The sequence below is a fragment of the Procambarus clarkii genome, chromosome 69 (genome assembly GCF_040958095.1).
Source record: "Procambarus clarkii isolate CNS0578487 chromosome 69, FALCON_Pclarkii_2.0, whole genome shotgun sequence".
NCBI classification, from domain to species: domain Eukaryota; kingdom Metazoa; phylum Arthropoda; class Malacostraca; order Decapoda; family Cambaridae; genus Procambarus; species Procambarus clarkii.
This window is the reverse complement of record NC_091218.1, coordinates 16,742,595-16,761,430: the sequence shown is the minus strand read 5'-3', so window position 1 is coordinate 16,761,430 and position 18,836 is coordinate 16,742,595. Positions and strand designations below refer to the sequence as shown.

General features: G+C 38.4%; 1 protein-coding gene across 5 annotated transcripts in view; it reads right to left on the bottom strand.

Annotated features, from left to right (window-relative positions):
• Nucleotides 1-273: 273 nt before the first annotated feature.
• The window catches only part of LOC123772167 (uncharacterized protein DKFZp434B061), a 78,905-nt gene continuing 60,342 nt past the window's right edge, over nucleotides 274-18,836 (bottom strand). For 2 of the 5 annotated variants that reach the window (XM_045765197.2, XM_045765196.2), the window contains exons 4-6: nucleotides 11,061-11,199; nucleotides 10,743-10,940; nucleotides 274-4,144 (exon numbers count right to left, since the gene is read on the bottom strand). In XM_045765197.2, coding sequence (XP_045621153.1) covers nucleotides 2,677-4,144; nucleotides 10,743-10,940; nucleotides 11,061-11,199 — 1,805 coding nt within the window. In that variant the 3' untranslated portion in view covers nucleotides 274-2,676. The remainder of the gene's footprint in view (nucleotides 4,145-10,742; nucleotides 10,941-11,060; nucleotides 11,200-18,836) is intronic. The other 3 variants (XM_069311081.1, XM_069311082.1, XM_069311083.1) reach the window with 3 other exon arrangements.

Here is an 18,836-nt window from a genome sequence, read left to right as displayed (position 1 = left end):
GTTTCAATTATACACAAAATCACCTGGCACAATACAGTACGTACAGTCCTGTACTTCAACTAATTTAAATTAGCATATACAGTACATCATCAAAGGAAACAAACTTGAGAACAGTTATGAACTTAATGGCATACAAAAAAAAACTTCCTAATTTAAATTACAAGAATGCCATGAATAAGTTGGAAAAGGAAGTGAATGGACTTGGGGGAAAAGTTTAAACTTTAATAAAAGTTTGCTGGTGTTTGCTCACAGCCTCGTACTTCTCACTGTTGGCAGTGCCATGACACTAGTAACAAATGATGTATAAGGAACTGAACAAACACAGATTCTTATTGATAGGTCAGATAACACGAAACACTATTTACAAGAAAAGCTCATACTATAACACAATTTATAATAATTTAAAAATTTTTGCTTTTGTTCTCATACCTTTTTGAATGCCATCTGTTATCTTTTAACATTAAATTTGTTGTGGTGATTAAGATCAATAAAATAAAGAAAGATTTACCAAGCATAAATTTTTCCTTGCATAAATATAACACAAATAAGTTTCCTCGGAATGAATACACAGGTACAGTACAATACTAAAATGTGAATTTACCGAGAGTAAAGTTTGTTACATCTGTTTACAGTGCTTACTACTCTACCTTTTAAGACTTTCCAACTGACATATAAACCGGACAAAGCTTAATAGCCATACAAATGGTACAAGATTTCAAATCTGACAAAGACAAAGAATTACCGAGTCGTTGGGTGATTTAGAGGTATGAAATTTATGTGGTAGAATGAAGTTCGGTCCTTTCGTGTCCAGCAGGCATAGACTTGAAATATTATTTTGGTTAGAGATTAATTACAAGTGTTCAATGATATTATCAACAAGTGCCTCTTATACTTTTAACCCACTGAATAATAAAATTGTATGTACTGTAATTTGCTAATTTGATAAATTTAAATGTATGTACAAGTATGACTGGTTTCCTACACAACATTTTACAATATATACCTCTCTAATACACACTTAAGTCTAATAAAGCATTGTTAATAAAAGTTATCTTATAGTTCCATATTAAATAATTAAAACAATAAGCAGTTCCAAACAAACAAATGCAAACACCATTTGTCATAGGCCTAAAACAGAAGCCATGCTTCATTTTTGCATATGCTTCATGGATTAAACAGCTGCTTAATTATAACTTCATTGGATGTATTATATATATATAACTGAAAACTCCACACCCCAGAGGGATTCGAACCCAGTTCGAATCCTTGTGGAGTGTCGAGTTTTCAGTTGCATATTGGCTTGGGGACCATTCAAGCATGTTCGCATAATTTTAATTTTATATATATATATATATATTGTTGATTATGACCAAAAGAGTAAGATTAATGAATCTAACATGAACCTTCTCCATATTTCTTATGTTTTTCTTCACTGTCGATGGAAGTTGAAAAATTATCTCTCTAAATTTCATTTTTACAATTTATTATGGTCTGATGCCTAGGGATGCATTTCGCAAGGTACTTCTTACATTTTCAAAGAAAATGTACTACTTGGAAATCATCAGACCATAATAAATTGTGAAAATGAACTTTGGCGTTAATTTTTCAACTTCCTTCGACAGAGAAGAAAAACAAAAAATATTGAGAAGATTCGTGATTGAATCATTAACCTTACCCTTTCGGTCATATTCAATATTATATATATATATATATATATATATATATATATATATATATATATATATATATATATATATATATATATATATTTATATATATATGTATGTATGTATGTATGTTCGTAGACGGAGAGGTAATATCAGGGCGGTGGTGGGTGCTCCCAGTGGCACTAAACCTTCGATCCCCCCCCCCCTCCCCCTGGAAGCATATTGGAAGGAAACTATGGTGTACTTCCTTGCAGCTATTGCACCCATGGGCCAGGAAACTGGAAGAACCCTTATTATATACTGTATATATATGCTGTGTATTATATATATATATATATATATATATATATATATATATATATATATATATATATATATATATATATTATATATACATATACAGTATATATATATACTGTATATGATGCAAATACTGTGTCAATAGATGAAATTTGTAAGACTCAAAATTAAATAAGACAAAGTACAGATGATTAGAATGTAGACCTGATTGGACATCAACAAAAAGAACATTACACAAGTTCCCATTAAAGTAAGAATATTTACATAACCAAGATACTTTAAATAGGGTAAAAAAATGTACACTATGATTCTAATACTATAAATGAAAAATAGATAACACTACCATAAAAGCATATTATTGTACCTGTAAGCTGCATTTCTTAAGAACTTCTTGTATATAAAATTTTAAAATCTGCAATACTATTGTTGGAAAGTGTATAATAAAACATTTAAATATTAAATGACAGAGCACTGATTCTATACAAATATTTTTATTTGTGCAATATACACAGGATAAATGCAAAAAACTAGTATACAATGAAAAATAATAATTCCAAATCTATATATCTCTAAATTGTTTGCTCAAAATACAATAATAATAATAATAATAATAATAATAATAATAATAATAATAATAATAATAAATCATGTTCAGATATACTGTATGTGGTACATTAATCACGATACAGAGTACAAAATCTGAACAATATTAATAGCGTCTTCTCTTTCTGTCATCTGCTTCTCGTGAAGATTCTCGTCTGGCCCATCTGCCACCAAGCCCAGTAGTAGCTGCACCACGAACTTCATATTCATAGCTGGAAGCACGAAACTGCCAGTCCCTTTCCTCCAAGTCTTGGCTGGTTCCATATTTCTCCAACCAATCACGATAACGATACCACCATTGTTCCCATTTAAGGTAATCGTCAAGAGTAATAGATCTATCTCCAAAATATCCAGATTCTTTATAATAACGATATCTGACATGAACATCATCCCAATTTTGTGGTAATTCTCTAGGCAAATCACGATGGGGATCCCACTGCCTTATCTCTCCATAGCGCTCCTGATATTCTCTATATTCAGCCTGATGTTCTTGTAGCCATCTTTCATGAGCTGGATGATTTGCACGACTTCTACCACTTGGAGAAGGTGTCCTAGACTGTAGTCGTCCAGCTTCAAGGTAAACTTTCTTATCTTGACCTCCTTCACGAACTATCTTCATCCGCACTCCTTCATATTCTTGTCGCTGTGAACTAAGTTGAGCGAGTTTTCCAAATCTCTCGGAAAGTGTCATACGTCGTGGCCCATCTTCATCATCTGATGATGAATCTGAATCTGATTCTTCTCCTTCTGATCTTGGTGATTCTCTTGGGGGAGGTGGAGGTTGATGATACTCTGGATGATCAGGTGGGACAACCTTATAGTGGTGAGGATCTAATAAGTGACGACCCTCTGTGGGAACACGAGGAGGAGTGCCTGGTCCCCTATACACTGCAGGTTCTTCTACCGGCACTTCATTAGTATCATTATAATAATTGCTCGCAGGTGCAGGAACAGGAGGACGTGCTTTTCTTCGTACTGCACTTTCCCCTTCTTTGATTTTTACCTTGTTTTTCAACTTTGGCATTTTTGATACAGTATTTCGTGACTTTACAACAACATTGCTGACAGTTTTAGTAACAAGTTTCTTTGTTGTCTCCTGATGGGTAACTTGCTTCATGCGAACCTGTGATGATGGATTAGCTGGTGGTGGTTTCCTTTTACTTACCCTTGCCCTTCGGGGAGATCCAGAATAAGACTTTGGTCTGCGAGGTGCTGGTGTATAAGAACGTTTCCGCCTAGACCCAGATGAGCTGGATGAAGAACTTGTAAAGGATGATGATGATGAGCCCGATGATGAACGAGAATAAGAAGAATAGCTTCTAGAGTATGAAGAACCACTACTACTGGAAGACGATCTTGAATAGCTGCTAGAGTATGTCCTTTTGTGAATACCACGACCACGTGCAGGTGACCGAGAACTATGAACTTTTTTCACTCTTTTAACTGGTTTAGGAGAGCGTCTTGGAGATCGCCTTGGCGAACGTGGTGAAGTTCTTGGGGCTGGCCGAGGAGGAGAACGCCTTGGAGATCGTCTTGGAGATCTTCGGGGAGATTGAGCTGATCCACTTCTTGTTCTAATGATAAAAGTGAAAAAGTACAATATATTAAGTGTAAAATCATGTTTTTGTTGCATATTTTGATATTACAGGCCAGTCTGAAGCTGTTAAAAATTTAATATCATTCACTTCACAACACATACAAATATACATATTATACAAATAATATACAAATTGAATACAGCATTAAGAATAGCATCTGAAGAAATTTAAATATGAAAGGGAACCCTCAAAGGTTCAAATCCTGACTGCCTGAACATTAAAATCAGTGATTTTTTCTATAGCTGAACAAAAAAATTAGCACATACGATGAAGGGAAAGTACCTCCCTATTACGACTAGGGAAAAATACCTGGGAATGGACATAACACCAAACCTAACTCCAGAGGCTCAAATAGAGTAACGTCTGCTGCATACTCTACACTAGCAAAAGTTATAACATCTTTCAGGAACTTAAACAAGGGAGGCTTTTAGATCACTGTATATCGCCTATGTAAGACCAGACAACGCTAGAAAGGAAAAGAGGGGGGATATAATACAGACATAAAATACTTTGGGGGATTGACAGTGGGGGAAAAAAAGGGGAATATTTACAATGAATAACAATATAAAAAAGAGGGCACGGATGAAAGCTAAAGACCCAGAAGTGTTTTTTATCTAAGTGTTTTTACCTAAGTGTAGTTACAGGATGAGAGCTACGCTCGTGGTGTCCCGTCTTCCCAGCACTCTTTGTCATATAACTCTTTGAAACTACTGACAGTCTTGGCCTCCACCACCTTCTCACCTAACTTGTTCCAACCGTCTACCACTCTGTTTGTGAAAGTGAATTTTCTTATATTTCTTCGGCATCTGTGTTTAGCTAGTTTAAATCTATGACCTCTTGTTCTTAAAGTTCCAGGTCTCAGGAAATCTTCCCTATCGATTTTATCAACTCCTGTTACTATTTTGTATGTAGTGATCATATCACCTCTTTTTCTTCTGTCTTCTAGTTTTGGCATATTTAATGCCTTTAACCTCTCCTCGTAGCTCTTACCCTTCAGTTCTGGGAGCCACTTAGTAGCGTATCTTTGCACCTTTTCCAGTTTGTTGATGTGTTTCTTAAGATATGAGCACCACACAACCGCTGCATATTTTAGCTTTGGCCTAACAAAAGTCGTGAACAATTTCTTTAGTATATCGCCATCCATGTATTTAAAAGCAATTCTGAAGTTAGAAAGCGTGCCATAGGCTCCTCGCACAATATTCTTTATGTGGTCCTCAGGTGATAGTTTTCTATCTAGAACCACCCCTAGATCTCTTTCTTTATCAGAATTCTTTAAAGATTTCTCACATAATATAGAGGTTGTGTGGGGTCTTTGTTCTCCTATTCCACATTCCATAACATGGCATTTATTAACATTAAATTCCATTTGCCATGTGGTGCTCCATATACTTATTTTGTCCAGGTCATCTTGAAGGGCATGACAATCATCTAAGTTTCTTATCCTTCCTATTATTTTAGCATCATTAGCAAACATGTTCATATAATTATGTACACCAACTGGTAGATCATTTATGTAGACAATAAACATCACTGGTGCAAGAAATGAACCCTGTGGTACTCCACTTGTGACATTGCTCCAGTCCGATACATTGCCTCTGATCACTGCCCTCATTTTTCTATCAGTCAGAAAATTTTTCATCCATGCTAGAAGCTTACCTGTCACCCCTCCAATATTTTCCAGTTTCCAGAACAACCTCTTATGTGGAACTCTGTCGAAAGCCTTTTTTAGGTCCAGATAGATGCGGTCAACCCAACCATTTCTTTCCTGTAATATCTCTGTTGCTCGATCATAGAAACTGAGTAAATTCGATACACAGAATCTTCCAGGTCGAAAACCATACTGTTTGTCTGATATTATATCATTTCTCTCCAGGTGTTCTACCCATTTAGTTTTAATTATTTTTTCCAATATTTTGACTATTACACTTGTCAATGATACCGGTCTATAAATAAGGGGGTCTTCCTTGCTTCCACTTTTGTAGATTGGAACTATGTGAGCCTTTTTCCACACATCAGCTACAACTCCTGTAAACAGGGATGCCTGAAAAATCAGTTGAAGTGGAATGCTGAGCTCAGGTGCACATTCTCTCAGAACCCATGGTGAAACTCCATCTGGACCAACTGCTTTGTTCTTATTTAGTTCCTTGAGCATTTTTTCCATTTTGTCTCTAGACACCTCTATGTGCTCTATGTTGTTCTCTCGAATTCTTATTGTATCTGGTTCCCTGAAGATTTCATTTTGTACAAACACACATTGGAACTTTTCGTTTAATGTTTCACACATTTCCTTTTCATTTTCCGTGAATCTATTTCCCATTTTCAACCTCTGAATATTATCCTTTACCTGGAATTTGTTGTTTCTGAATTTATATAATAGACCTGGTTCTGTTTTACATTTGTCTGCAATCCCTTTTTCAAAATTTCTTTCTGCCTCTCTCCTCACTGCTGTGTAGTTGTTTCTCGCATCTTTGTATCGCTGGTATGTTTGGGGGTTTGGCCTCTTCCTGTATTGATTCCAATTTTGTGTCTTTTGGTTTTTGTCTTTTGTGTGTGTGTGCGCGTGCGTGCTTTCGTGTGAGTAAATCACGAAAATTAACGCGTGATGAAAAATGCGACAGTGTCAGACCACGGAGGAAGAATTGAAATGGGAATTTCCTTAAGTACTTTCATATATTATTAATTAACACTTTCGCGCTATCTGGACGCGCCGGCGCGTCCCGTTTCGTCTAACGCTAACGCATAGTGGACATAAAGTTGAGTCCTCTTTTAAAATATTTGTATAAAATTCAATTTTTATCCGATTTACTTTGGGTTTGTTTCAAACTGCGCGCTATGAGGCTCTCTTTCTCACCACTAGGCTGCATGGTACAATAAGTTCATGAAAGGTGTGGATAACTTCGATCAAATGGTATTTTGTCCCAAACGGGTTGCAGGTGGGTGACTTTAGCCGTTTATACTGGTAATGCTTCCCCCATATCATGTATTATATGCATATGTCTGTTTAGGGAATTTTATTCCGATCAATATACAACCAAAAATAACTGTGTGCAACAAGTATAAACTTGACAAACATAACAAAAGTAAAAACATTTTGTGTGTGTTTGACGCTCACTGATATGTTCCAGCGTTGTTTTATATTTGGCGCTATTCTAACTTACGCTTTGTTGATATTTTTTACCTATGGGCACATAGAACATTCTATTGCGAACACATTGACACAAAAATGAATGACGTACATAGAAAATTAATGTCATGAGAGTGAAATAAGTATAAACTTTCAAAGCGCCGTGCGTCGTCCCGTCACCGATACCGGGTAACAATTTCACCACTTCCCACACTCTTGCGGGCGGGCCGCATCATTATTCTACGCTTATATTCATATCACCGTGTTGGGAATTTCATTGCGAGTCCATTGATACCAAAATTAACGCTGTAGAATAAGTGTGGAGGTGATTACAATCCCAAGAGTAAAAACATTTTGTTGCTGATGGGCGCTCACGGCGAGTCATCTTCGTAGTTATTTATTTGGTGCTGGTATCCCTATACGTTTCGTGACTTTTTTTACTGATGTTCTTCTAGAGAATTTTATTGCGAACACGTTGGTACCAAAATGAAATACGTAGCATGAGAACTAAGGTCAGAAGAGTAAAAAAGAGTATACACATTTTTGTTTTTACGCTTAAGCGATAAAAACGCTGCGCGCACATTCGGTTGGCTGAGTGACCTTTGCGGAAAGTGCGAAAGTGTTAATACGCCTGCTGAAGATGTATTAATATACATCTAAGGAGGATGTACAGTAAGAAGCCAAACCTAACACTATACCAGCATTACAAACAAGCCCAAAACAACTACATGGTAGTGAGTAGAGAGAAACGTTGAGAGTGGGGGTGCAGAGCCTTGACCTATTCCAAAAATTCATGAAAAGCAAACTGCAAATAAATGACAAAATACAAAGCCTAAAAATGTGAGACAGACTTTCAAGCTGAAAAAAATGTGTGAAACATTAAACGAACAGTTTCAAAGTGCGATCCTCCAAAACAAGGTTTTCAGAGAACCAGACACCATAAGGACTATTAGGTTCAATATGTTCCATTCAAAGGTGTTTAGAGATGAGGTAGCAACTGCTGAAGGAATTAGACAAACAAAATAATCCAGAAAATATGGGGTCTTGCAATGGGTTCAAATGAAATGCTCATCTAAGATTAGTGCCTCATTACACATTATTTTTCAAACATCCTTACAAATAAGAAACATCAAAGACATATGGAAAATGGCAAACATAGTTTCAATTAATTTAGAAACGAAAACAGAAAAGACCTCTATCATTAACGTGAGTGGTAGTAAAATCACTAAAAGAATAATAGGTTGAACACCTACAAAGAAATGGTATAATAATGGACAGATAGTATGGCTTTTGAACAGGAAGGCTGTGTAACAAATCATCTTAACTTTAATGATAGAGCCACCGAAATCCACAAAGTGTGTGTTGAGCTGACTGCATCTACATGAATCGGATAAAAAAAAATGTAAATGTAATGAAAATGCCTATTTCTGGTCATCAGATCATCAGTGGCTTCCTGAAGCTGTTATGCTTAGATTGTTCCATGCTAATAGGTCACATCAGTTGCAAAAGTTCTGTTTTGCCTACTGGGTGAGGACCAAAGCCAGAACCTGGCCCCTAACAGAGGCACAGGGAGCGAGTGAAAATTCACCACTACATTGGGAAAGTATCCAGAAAGTCAGTGAAGCTTGAGGGGTTCATGGAAAACAAAGCCTTGAAACCACCAAACAACCCTGCAAGAGATTCACACACAAAACAAGAGAATCACTGAAACTAGCCTGGAACTTGTTAGTACTGATCACCGCCACCAGGCAACCAAGCCCTCTGCCCTCAACTGACTTGCCTAATCAGTTCTGAGTTAATGAACAAATCACTGACAAACTGAGGAACCTGGGAGGGAGGGAATCGGTGAGCCACCAGCGACCCTACCAAAAAGAGACCTTTCATTACCCGTACATTCAACCCTGGGTTTCTGGCGAAGTCCTGTGGCGGCTCTCTGAAGCTAAATAACCACAGGATGAGAACGGGACTTACCAGAGTGGAGGAAAGATGGCAGGCACTAGAACAGAGAAGAGAACCTAGGTTGGGAGACACGACATAAATTAACACAAGACCAACTGGGACTGGGAACATTAACCAAATACTGGGCTGCCAAAACCCAGTTAGAATGCTAAAACCTCTGAGCCTTAATATCAGCCGAGGACATGTTGGAGAAGACTGGAAATTTTTGGGTATGGTAACGTTTGTAATATGGCTTCAATCGTGTCTTTAATGATTTTTTGTAAATCAATGTAACATTAGAAGAATGAGCTACGAGCATTAAGAAGGTTATTAAGAATTTTTAAAACCAAATTCTTTGGTTCATTTTCATTTCCAGTTGCAGTAGTTCTTGTTCACAAAAATATGGGCCGTCTTCCTTTGAAAATGAGTTTTGAGGATGGGATGTGGGAAATATGCTAGCTGGAGTGAAATTTCTATATAGACAGGCTCTCTTGGTAGTTATCCTATATATGATATTGAAATTAAAATTTCACTCAAGATAAATCAGCCCATAGTGTGTGGGAAATATTAAGGCATGAATAGTAACACTCTTAACATAGCTTCAGCCACATTTGTAATGTTTTTTGTAGAGGGACATAATATTAGAAAAACGAGTTGGTGCCTTGGGAAACCCACCGAGTACATTTAGAACCAAATTCTAAGGTTCATTTTCATTTCAGTACTCCCTATTTTTAGTTCACTAAATTATAGGCCCCATTCTCTCTTTGAAAATGAGGTTTTGAGGCTGGGACGAGGAAATGTGTTCGATGTGGTGAAATTGCATTAGAGAGGGGTTCTGTTGGTAGTCGTCTTTCATATAATTAGGCGAAATAATTTTGCTCTGTGAAATTAGCCTACAGAGCATGGAAAATATTAGGGTATGAATGGGAGCTCCCTTTAAATGGCTCCAATCATGTGTTTTATGATTTTTGTAGATGGAAGCAATATTAAAACAAAGAAACTGCTGAAGCCATGTATTTTTCCTTTTTTTTTTTTAAATAGCATCTTACAAATGCCTCCAGGAGGCATTTCCGGTTGTATCAAATTCTGTATTCCAATGAATCGGGGTTGGTCCCATATAGTTTACCGAATCAAGGTTGTACTGTAGCGTACTGTATTTTGAGAGGCATTCAAATTACAGGGTTACATAAAACTCTGCATCAAGCATACGAAGCTAGTAAGAACCGTAGTGACAAGCATCTATATGCTCGGAGACCAAAGAGGTGATAGAGGAGCTAATGCTGCATATTACGGTTTAAAAAATACTTTGATGCAAGTGTCCTTTAAACATGATTATAAGAGTTCATGAACTACAGGTATGCTGAATTAATGAAGTGTCTACTATACTTCTACAAAGTGAGAGCCATCTATCAAAGAAGAAGACTATAGCAGATAGTAAATAGACAACTAATACAAGCTTCTCCCTTTGCTGTTGAAGTCAGCCCTAGATTTTCAACACAGCTCTCATCTTACCTCCGCCGTGGGTCTTGTGGGGATCTGGGGCGGGAGGGGGAAGCAGCTTTGCGAGGAACAATGCCCGGTGGATCCCGTGGGTCACGAGGACGAGATGAAGCCCGGTTTTCTCTTTCCTTTTCATCTGCACTTCCCTCCCCAATATCACTATATCCTAGCTCATCTCTGTATAATTCCTTGAATCCAGTGTGTGCCCACCTGTTGCCCAAGTAACAAATCGAGAAAAGGTTAATGATTTCATATGTAATTTCTCCTTAACACAATGAGTATCTTGTCATTAAAGTACTACAATAAAATTTAAATACATTAAAATATTACCTGTTTGGTTGAGTAGCTTCAGCATCCAACAACTTCTTAGTCCAAAAAGTGTCCTTAGTACGAGTGGAAGCTTCACGGCGTGCACGCACAACCACTTGCTCCATAGGACCTCTCTCTCCTGCAGTTCCATGATGACCATCTTAAGTTAATGAAATTTGGCTCAACTTTTATACCATCTGTACTTGCCAGACTAAAGAATATTAACATCACCTCATTTCCCACTTCTATTGAGTGGTGGGACATTTGCTTGGAGAAGACAGAACAACAACAATATTGAAAAAGACGGCTAAATATATATATTCCAAACATATCCATCCGTTTGCTACAAACGCCACACACACAACACTGTTACACAGAAATAACATGACAACACACTAGCAAATCATCCATAGCAGCACTGTGCCTCAAAACTAGATGTAAAGTGTAAGGTATAAGTGAGTTTTGTATTGTACAAAAGATTTTATAAACAAAATTACCTCCTAAACAAATTGCTCTTACCCACTCTTGTTCCTTGCCATTTCTCTCATGTGTTATTCATACTAAATCTCCACTCCTCACACATTCACCAAACCTGCAAACATTCTTGGGGAAAACTCCTGCCTCCAACCTTTAAATTCATTCAAACATACTATTTTCATCATCATCATCTATTGTGCAATGTAAGCACATCACCTCGGTATTCTCCCTAAGAAAGAAGTATTGTAATGAAGAAGCAACAAGGAATAAAGAAGAAAAAGAAGATCAACAATAACACCATCACATGTCCACCAGCTAACGAGCCTCACCTTCCTCTACATCCCCACACTTACTGGTCTTGCTCGGAAGAATTAACATTAAAATTGTCAAGACGACTAAAGTTGTAGAAGAAAGAAGGGAAGGATAAGAATGAAGACAAGAACATATAGAAGAAGGGAAGAATATGAATGAAGACAAGAAGAACATATAGAAGAAAACTGAAGATGCAGATTCTCCACCACCAACTTTGTCACAGTGCTCACTGGGATTACCACCGCATGACACACCTCCCTGCATGACTGATCAGAGTGCACATCTTTAAGATCAGCAGCTGGATTCAGGCCAGAAGAATTAACATCAAGAATATCAAGAAGAATAAAGTAGAAGAAACAAGAGAAGGAAAAGAATAATGAAGACAAGAAGAAAGAATATGAAGAAGAAAGATGAAGATGTAGAATCTCCATCACCACCTTTACAATACCTGGAGCATACCTGGAGAGGGTTTAATTAGTTCTTCTACTACCCGAGTCCAGCCTGAGGCCAAGCTCAACTTGTGATAACTTGGTCCAACAGGCTGTTGCTTGAAGTGGCCCGCAGGCCCACAAATCCACCACAACCCAGTAGGTCCAGCGCTTCTTGCAAGAACTTATTTAAATGTTTCTTTAAGATATCCCACCTTTATTCCAGCGATATTTCCAATGCTTGCTGGGAGGGTATTGAACAGCCATGGACCCCTGATGTTCAGACTGCTCTCTGATTATGCCTATGGCACCTCTACTCCTCAGTAGTTCTAGTCTGCACTTCCTTCCGTATCTCTAGTCTCAGTACTGTATGTTGTTATTCGACTGTGCAAATTTTGGACCTGGACCTCCTGTACTGTATCTTTCATGAATATATTATTTGATACCTTTCTTGTCTCCTTTCCAAAGAGTACATTTTAAGAGCTTTGAGACAGTCCCAATAACTTAGATGTTTTATCTTCTCCATGCGTGCTGTATAGGTTCTCTGTATTCCCTCTAATTCAGAGATCTCTCCTGCTCTGAAAGGGAAAGTGAGTATACTGAGCAGTACTCAAGACAGGACAGCACCAGTGATTTAAATAGTATTAGCATTGCTGTGAGGATCTCTGGATTTGAACGCTCTCATAATCAATCCTATTACAGTATTTTCCTGGCCGCCACTATATTTGCTCGGTTATGTTCACTAAATGTCAGGTCGTCAGACCTCATAATTCCCAGATCTTTTACATGTTGCTTCATTTAAGATAATAAGTCTGATCGCGTCATATAATTTCCTCATTTCCACCATACCTAAGTACTGTACCTGGAACTTATCACCGTTAAACATCATGTTACTTGCCGTTGCCCAATTGAAGACTTCATTTATATTGGCTTGTATTTTTTCAGTGTCTTCTACAGAGGAAATTTTCATGCCGATTTTTGTATCATCTGCAAAGGATGACACGAAGCTGCGACGTGTTTTTGTCTATATCTGAGATAAGAATGGTAAGTAGCAGTTTACTAGTGCTCATGTTTACTAGTGCTCATGGGCCTCACCACAACACTCCACACCTCCCTACTCAATCAATCAGAGCACACATCTTCAAGACCAGCAGCTCAGTTCAACCTTGGCACTTCTCCCTCCAACTACAGCAATATCCTCTCCCAAGCAATTCTGCATCTATACCCACTTCCCATTCATCCGTTGGGTATCTTGTCCATATGCATTGGATTAGATCAGACTGCCCTAACCCAACACCACAACACACCACTGACACCTGCAGCCCAATACCACAGTGCACCTTGACACAAGAGTATCTCCTGACACCACCAGCACCTCCTCTCGGATACTTAAGTATTGGATTTAATATTCACCAGAAAAAAAGGGTAGATATTTGACATCCAGTACCTTCCTCCCTTGGGAAAGAGTGATCATGCCCTGTTCCAGGACAGATTTTTTAATTCATCTTGCACCATCATAGACACTGCACTTTAGCCCTTAAACTGCGTAACACGTCAAATGACGTGTTGTAATACTACGCAAGATTTAAACGGCCCGCAGATACACGGGGTTTACCTCACCTTCCTCAGGGCTCTTGTAAACAGACTACATTTAAAAAAAAAAATCGTGGGCAACATTCCCGGGTGTGAGGGCCTTAGTACTGATTGAGCCACCAAGGCTGGTGCATGCAGCATGAGCTCACAGCACTGCTGTTCAGCTTGTGACCACAGTATCACCTAAAAATGTCAAAATATATATGTACATGCTATTATTTAGCGATGATAGTATTACAGAAGATCCATGACTGTGATAAAGATGACCAGGATTCTGATAATAGCAGGATTGTTGTGATAATTAGTGCTGTAGTGGGAGGAGTAATCTTGGTGGGGAGGGAGGTAACGTTGTCTGCTGACTCTGTGTGACCACCTTTAACTGTCTGGACTCGCTATACCAGCTTAGTGGTTTGCTATGGTGAACAAAACATGCAGATACTTATATATAACGTCTGTATATAGTGAATAAAAGCAAAAACAGTATGGTGGGAGGAGAATGTTGGCGAGTCAGGTGAGGTGAGGGAGGGAGTGGCGGCCAGGGGCTAGCTGCCTGGTGTGCCGGCCACTCCTTGCTGCCTTTTGACTCGGCATACCAACTTAGTGGTTCGTTATGGTTAACGCAAATGTAGATACTTATATATAACGTGTGTATATATAGTGTAATAATAGCAAAAGGAGCATAGGGAGAAGCCATTTTGGTGAGGGAGGTGGCGACATCTGCATGACTTGTCATGCTGGGTAAGGGTGGCCACTATGCTCTTTGGGCACTATACCAGCTTAGTTGAACAGTTATGGTGAATAAAACATGAAGATACTTATATAATGTGTGTATATAGGGTAATAACACCACAAACAGTATACTTGAAGGAGGAATGTTAGTGCATCTGGCCTTGAACCAGTGAGGGAGCGAGCATCAGTTGTGTGTACTCACCCAGCTGTGCTTGCGGGGGTTGAGCTCTGACTCTTTGGTCCTGCCTCTCAACTGTCAATCAACTGGTGTACAGATTCCTGAGCCTACTGGGCTCTATCATATCTACATTTGAAACTGTGTATGGAGTCAGCCTCCACCACATCACTGCCTAATGCATTCCATCTGGTAACTACTCTGACACTGAAAAAGTTCTTTCTAACATCCCTGCGGTTCATTTGGGTACTCAGTTTCCACCTGTGTCCCCTTGTTCGCGTACCATCCGTGTTAAACAGTTTATCTTTATCTACCCTATCAATTCCTTTGAGAATTTTGTAGGTAGTGATCATGTCTCCCTTTACTCTTTGGTCTTCCAGTGTCGTGAGGTGCATTTCCTGCAGCCTTTCCTCGTAACTCATGCCTCTTAGTTCTGGGACTAGCCTAGTGGCATACCTCTGAACTTTTTCAAGTTTCGCCTTGTGCTTGACAAGGTACGGGCTCCATGCTCGGGCCACATACTCCAGGATTGATCTTACATATGTGGTATAAGGTTCTGAATGATTCCTTACACAGGTTCCTGAAGGCAGTTCTGATGTTAGCCAGCCTCGCATACGCTGCAGATGTTATTCTTTTGATGTGGGCTTCAGGAGACAGGTTTGGTGTGATATCAACTCCCAGATCTTTCTCTCTGTCCGTTTCATGAAGGACTTCCTCCCCCATTCGGTATCCTGTATCTGGCTTCCTGTTTCCACTGCCTAGTTTCATTACCTTACATTTACTCGGGTTGAACCTTAATAGCCATTTGTTGGACCATTCGTTCAGTCTGTCTAGGTCATCTTGTAGCCTCATACTATCTTCCTCCGTCTTAATCCTCCTCATAATTTTTGTATCATCAGCAAACAATGAGAGGAATGATTCTATACCATCTGGAAGATCATTTACATATACATATAAGAAACAGTATGGGTCCAAGGACTGAACCCCTGCGGGACTCCACTGGTGACTTCTCGCCAATCTGAGACCTTGCCCTTCACAATGACTCGCTGTCTTCTGTTACTTAGGTACTCCCTTATCCAATGGAGTACCTTCCCTTTCACTCCTGCCTGCATCTCTAGCTTTTGCACTAGTCTCTGGTATGGAACTGTGTCAAAGGCTTTCTGGCAATCTAAAAATATGCAGTTTGCCCACCCTGAGTCTATGCAGTCTGAGGCATGACTTGCCATCCCTGAATCCATGTTGGTGTTGTGTCACAAAGTTCTTTCGCTCCAGATGTGTGGCCATCTGTTACTGTCTGCCGTCACCATACAAGATTAGTGGTTCGCTATGGTGAACACAAATGTAGATACTTATATATAATGTGTATATATAGTGAATAAAAGCAAAAACAGTATGGTGGGAGGTGGATGTTGGCGATTGAGGTGTTTTTGAAGGAGGGTGTGGCAGATGTGGTGGCCACTCCTCGTTGCTTTTTGAATCACAATATCAACTTAAGTGCTTCGTTATGGTGAACAAAACATGCAGATACTTATATATATCCTGTGTATTTAGTGTAATAACTGACAAAGTATTTGTTTATCATTTTATGAACATAATAATTAAATCAATAAAATGCACACCATAATTTTGAGTACAGCGATGATTCACACATTTTATTATATAAATATATCACACTACACACTATTGAATAATACAGTATTACAGCAAAAAAAGAAAAAATAAATAAATCAGAGACATTGAAATAATTAGGTAATTATATCTTTGTGGCAACTCCCTCCTGACAGTTTGGGTGAAGCAGAACGCCTCCGATGCTTGCCGAGTCAGCGTCTTTTTTTTCGCTAGACTTCCCCGCACCATTGCAGCCAAAATATGCCGCTTGCGATTTTATTATTATTTTTTCCCCGTGATCAGGGAACACAAATTAACAGGTTTATAAGAAAAATTTTTTTTTTTTTTTTTATGCGCCTGTGGGTGACAAAGGCCAAATAGCCCTGAGCAGCTTGAGGGTTAGGATAGCTTATTACTTTCCTCTTTGCCATACATTTATGATTCTCATTTTGATTATAATATTGCACAATCTTCCAATTTCTCTTTGTAATACCACTCAAAGTTGTAATTGATATGTATTCAGCACATACGAGTGTTTTAGGGGACACTGCTTTTAAAAATTTCTAATTACAGTAACTCGTATCTTAATTATCTGTAACACAACACGTTTACTCTTTGGTATCCTACTAGTGTAAGGCGTTTCTGAGATATTCTTGGTGTTTTGAGAGAAACATTGTAGAAGTATGTTGACAATATTGTATGGTATAATCAAGGCTTGGATGGAAGTCAACGAACTGTGACCAAGCAAATGAAAACAATACAGTACTACCTCACAATCTATATACAAAATTTAATTTTCCCATGATTAGGGAATACATTGTAACAATATTAAAACAAAAAATAACTAGCAAGAATTTATTTTTCTTGTGCATCATGAATATTAAATGGGTGCAATAAATACATTAAGAGATAACCATGAATACTGAGAATCCAAGGCTTTTGAATACCCTCCCTATACACATAAAATAACTGATTGCATTCCAGGAAACAACCTCAGAGGCTGGCCTGATCAGAAATTTGAGCATATGGTAGTGGTTCCTAGAACTTGCAGAATAGATACCAACAATGATTAGCACCAGAGCTGCAAAACTCTCAATATAAGAGAAAGAAATCTGGCAAAAGATGGGAGCCAGGAGGAGGATCAAAACCCCAGCTGGACCAGTGCCTGAAATGCAGGTAGCAAAGCCATAACCACAAGTAGTTGCACACCCAAGAACATACCTGAAAGGAGACTGCAAGTCCTAGAAAAATCATAGGATAGACTCCCAGAAAGGAGGAAAAAGAAACCATGGGTGCCAAAGTTTCAGGAAAATCTCTCAAGGAAAACACTCAGAATCTGGGCCATTGTAAGAGAAGCAGAATTGGTCACTGAACCCAACCAAACCTCTAGGTAGGGAACGGTGAAAAGTGGGGAGAGCAAATCCCAAACCCTGACCCAGGAGGGTAACACAAAGATACAGTGCAACCTTGATTCAACAAACTATATGGGACCAACACCAATTTGTTGCAGTGAGGGATTCATATAGTTTGTTGAAACTATATGAATCATGTTGCAACTGGATATCCCTCCAGGAGGCCCATATTTGTGAACAGAAACCAAGAAAACTCAAAATGAAAATGAACCAGAGAATTTGGTTTTATATGTGCTCAACAGCTTTCCCAAGGCCCCAACTCTCTCTTCTAAAGTTGTGTCCATCTACAACAATCAATAAAAAATGTGATTGGAGCCATATTAACAGAGTTGCCATTCACACCCTAATATTTCCCCCAAGCACTATAGGCTGATTCCAAGCAAAATGTTAATTTTAACCTGTCATATGAATCACAGTTACCAACTGAACCTATCTGTAAAGAGATTTAACCACATCTAGCATATTTCCCATGTCCATGCCTTTAAACCTCATTTTCAGAGGAAAACTGGCCAAATTTGTAAATGAAAACCAGGAAATCTCAAAATGAAAAAAAACATAGTGTTTGGTTTTAAATGTATTCAGTGGCTTTTCCTAGGACCCAACGCTTTCTTCTCATGTTGCAACCATCTATAAAAATAATTAAAAATGTGATTGGAGCCATATTAATAGTTACCATCCTTACCCTAATATTTCCCATGCTCTATGGGCTGATTTCACCTACTGAAATTTTCATTTCAATCTGTTATATGAAGGACATCTACCAAGAGAACCTATCTGTGAAGAGATTTAACCGCATACAGTATAGCATATTTCAAATGCCCTAGCCTTGACCATTGGTTAAGGTCCAATTCGACAAAGAATTTGAAAGTCAGAGTAGTTAGATTGAAAGGCAACAGGTACATTCGATAAATATAACCATGTAGTGATAGCACACAAAATGAGGTCAATGGGAATAACCGGTAAAGTAAGATGCTGGATACTCAGTTTTGTCGAACAGAACACAAAGAGTACTTAACAGTTAACCATATAAAATCAAGCTCCTGCTCAGTTAAAAGCTCTGTAC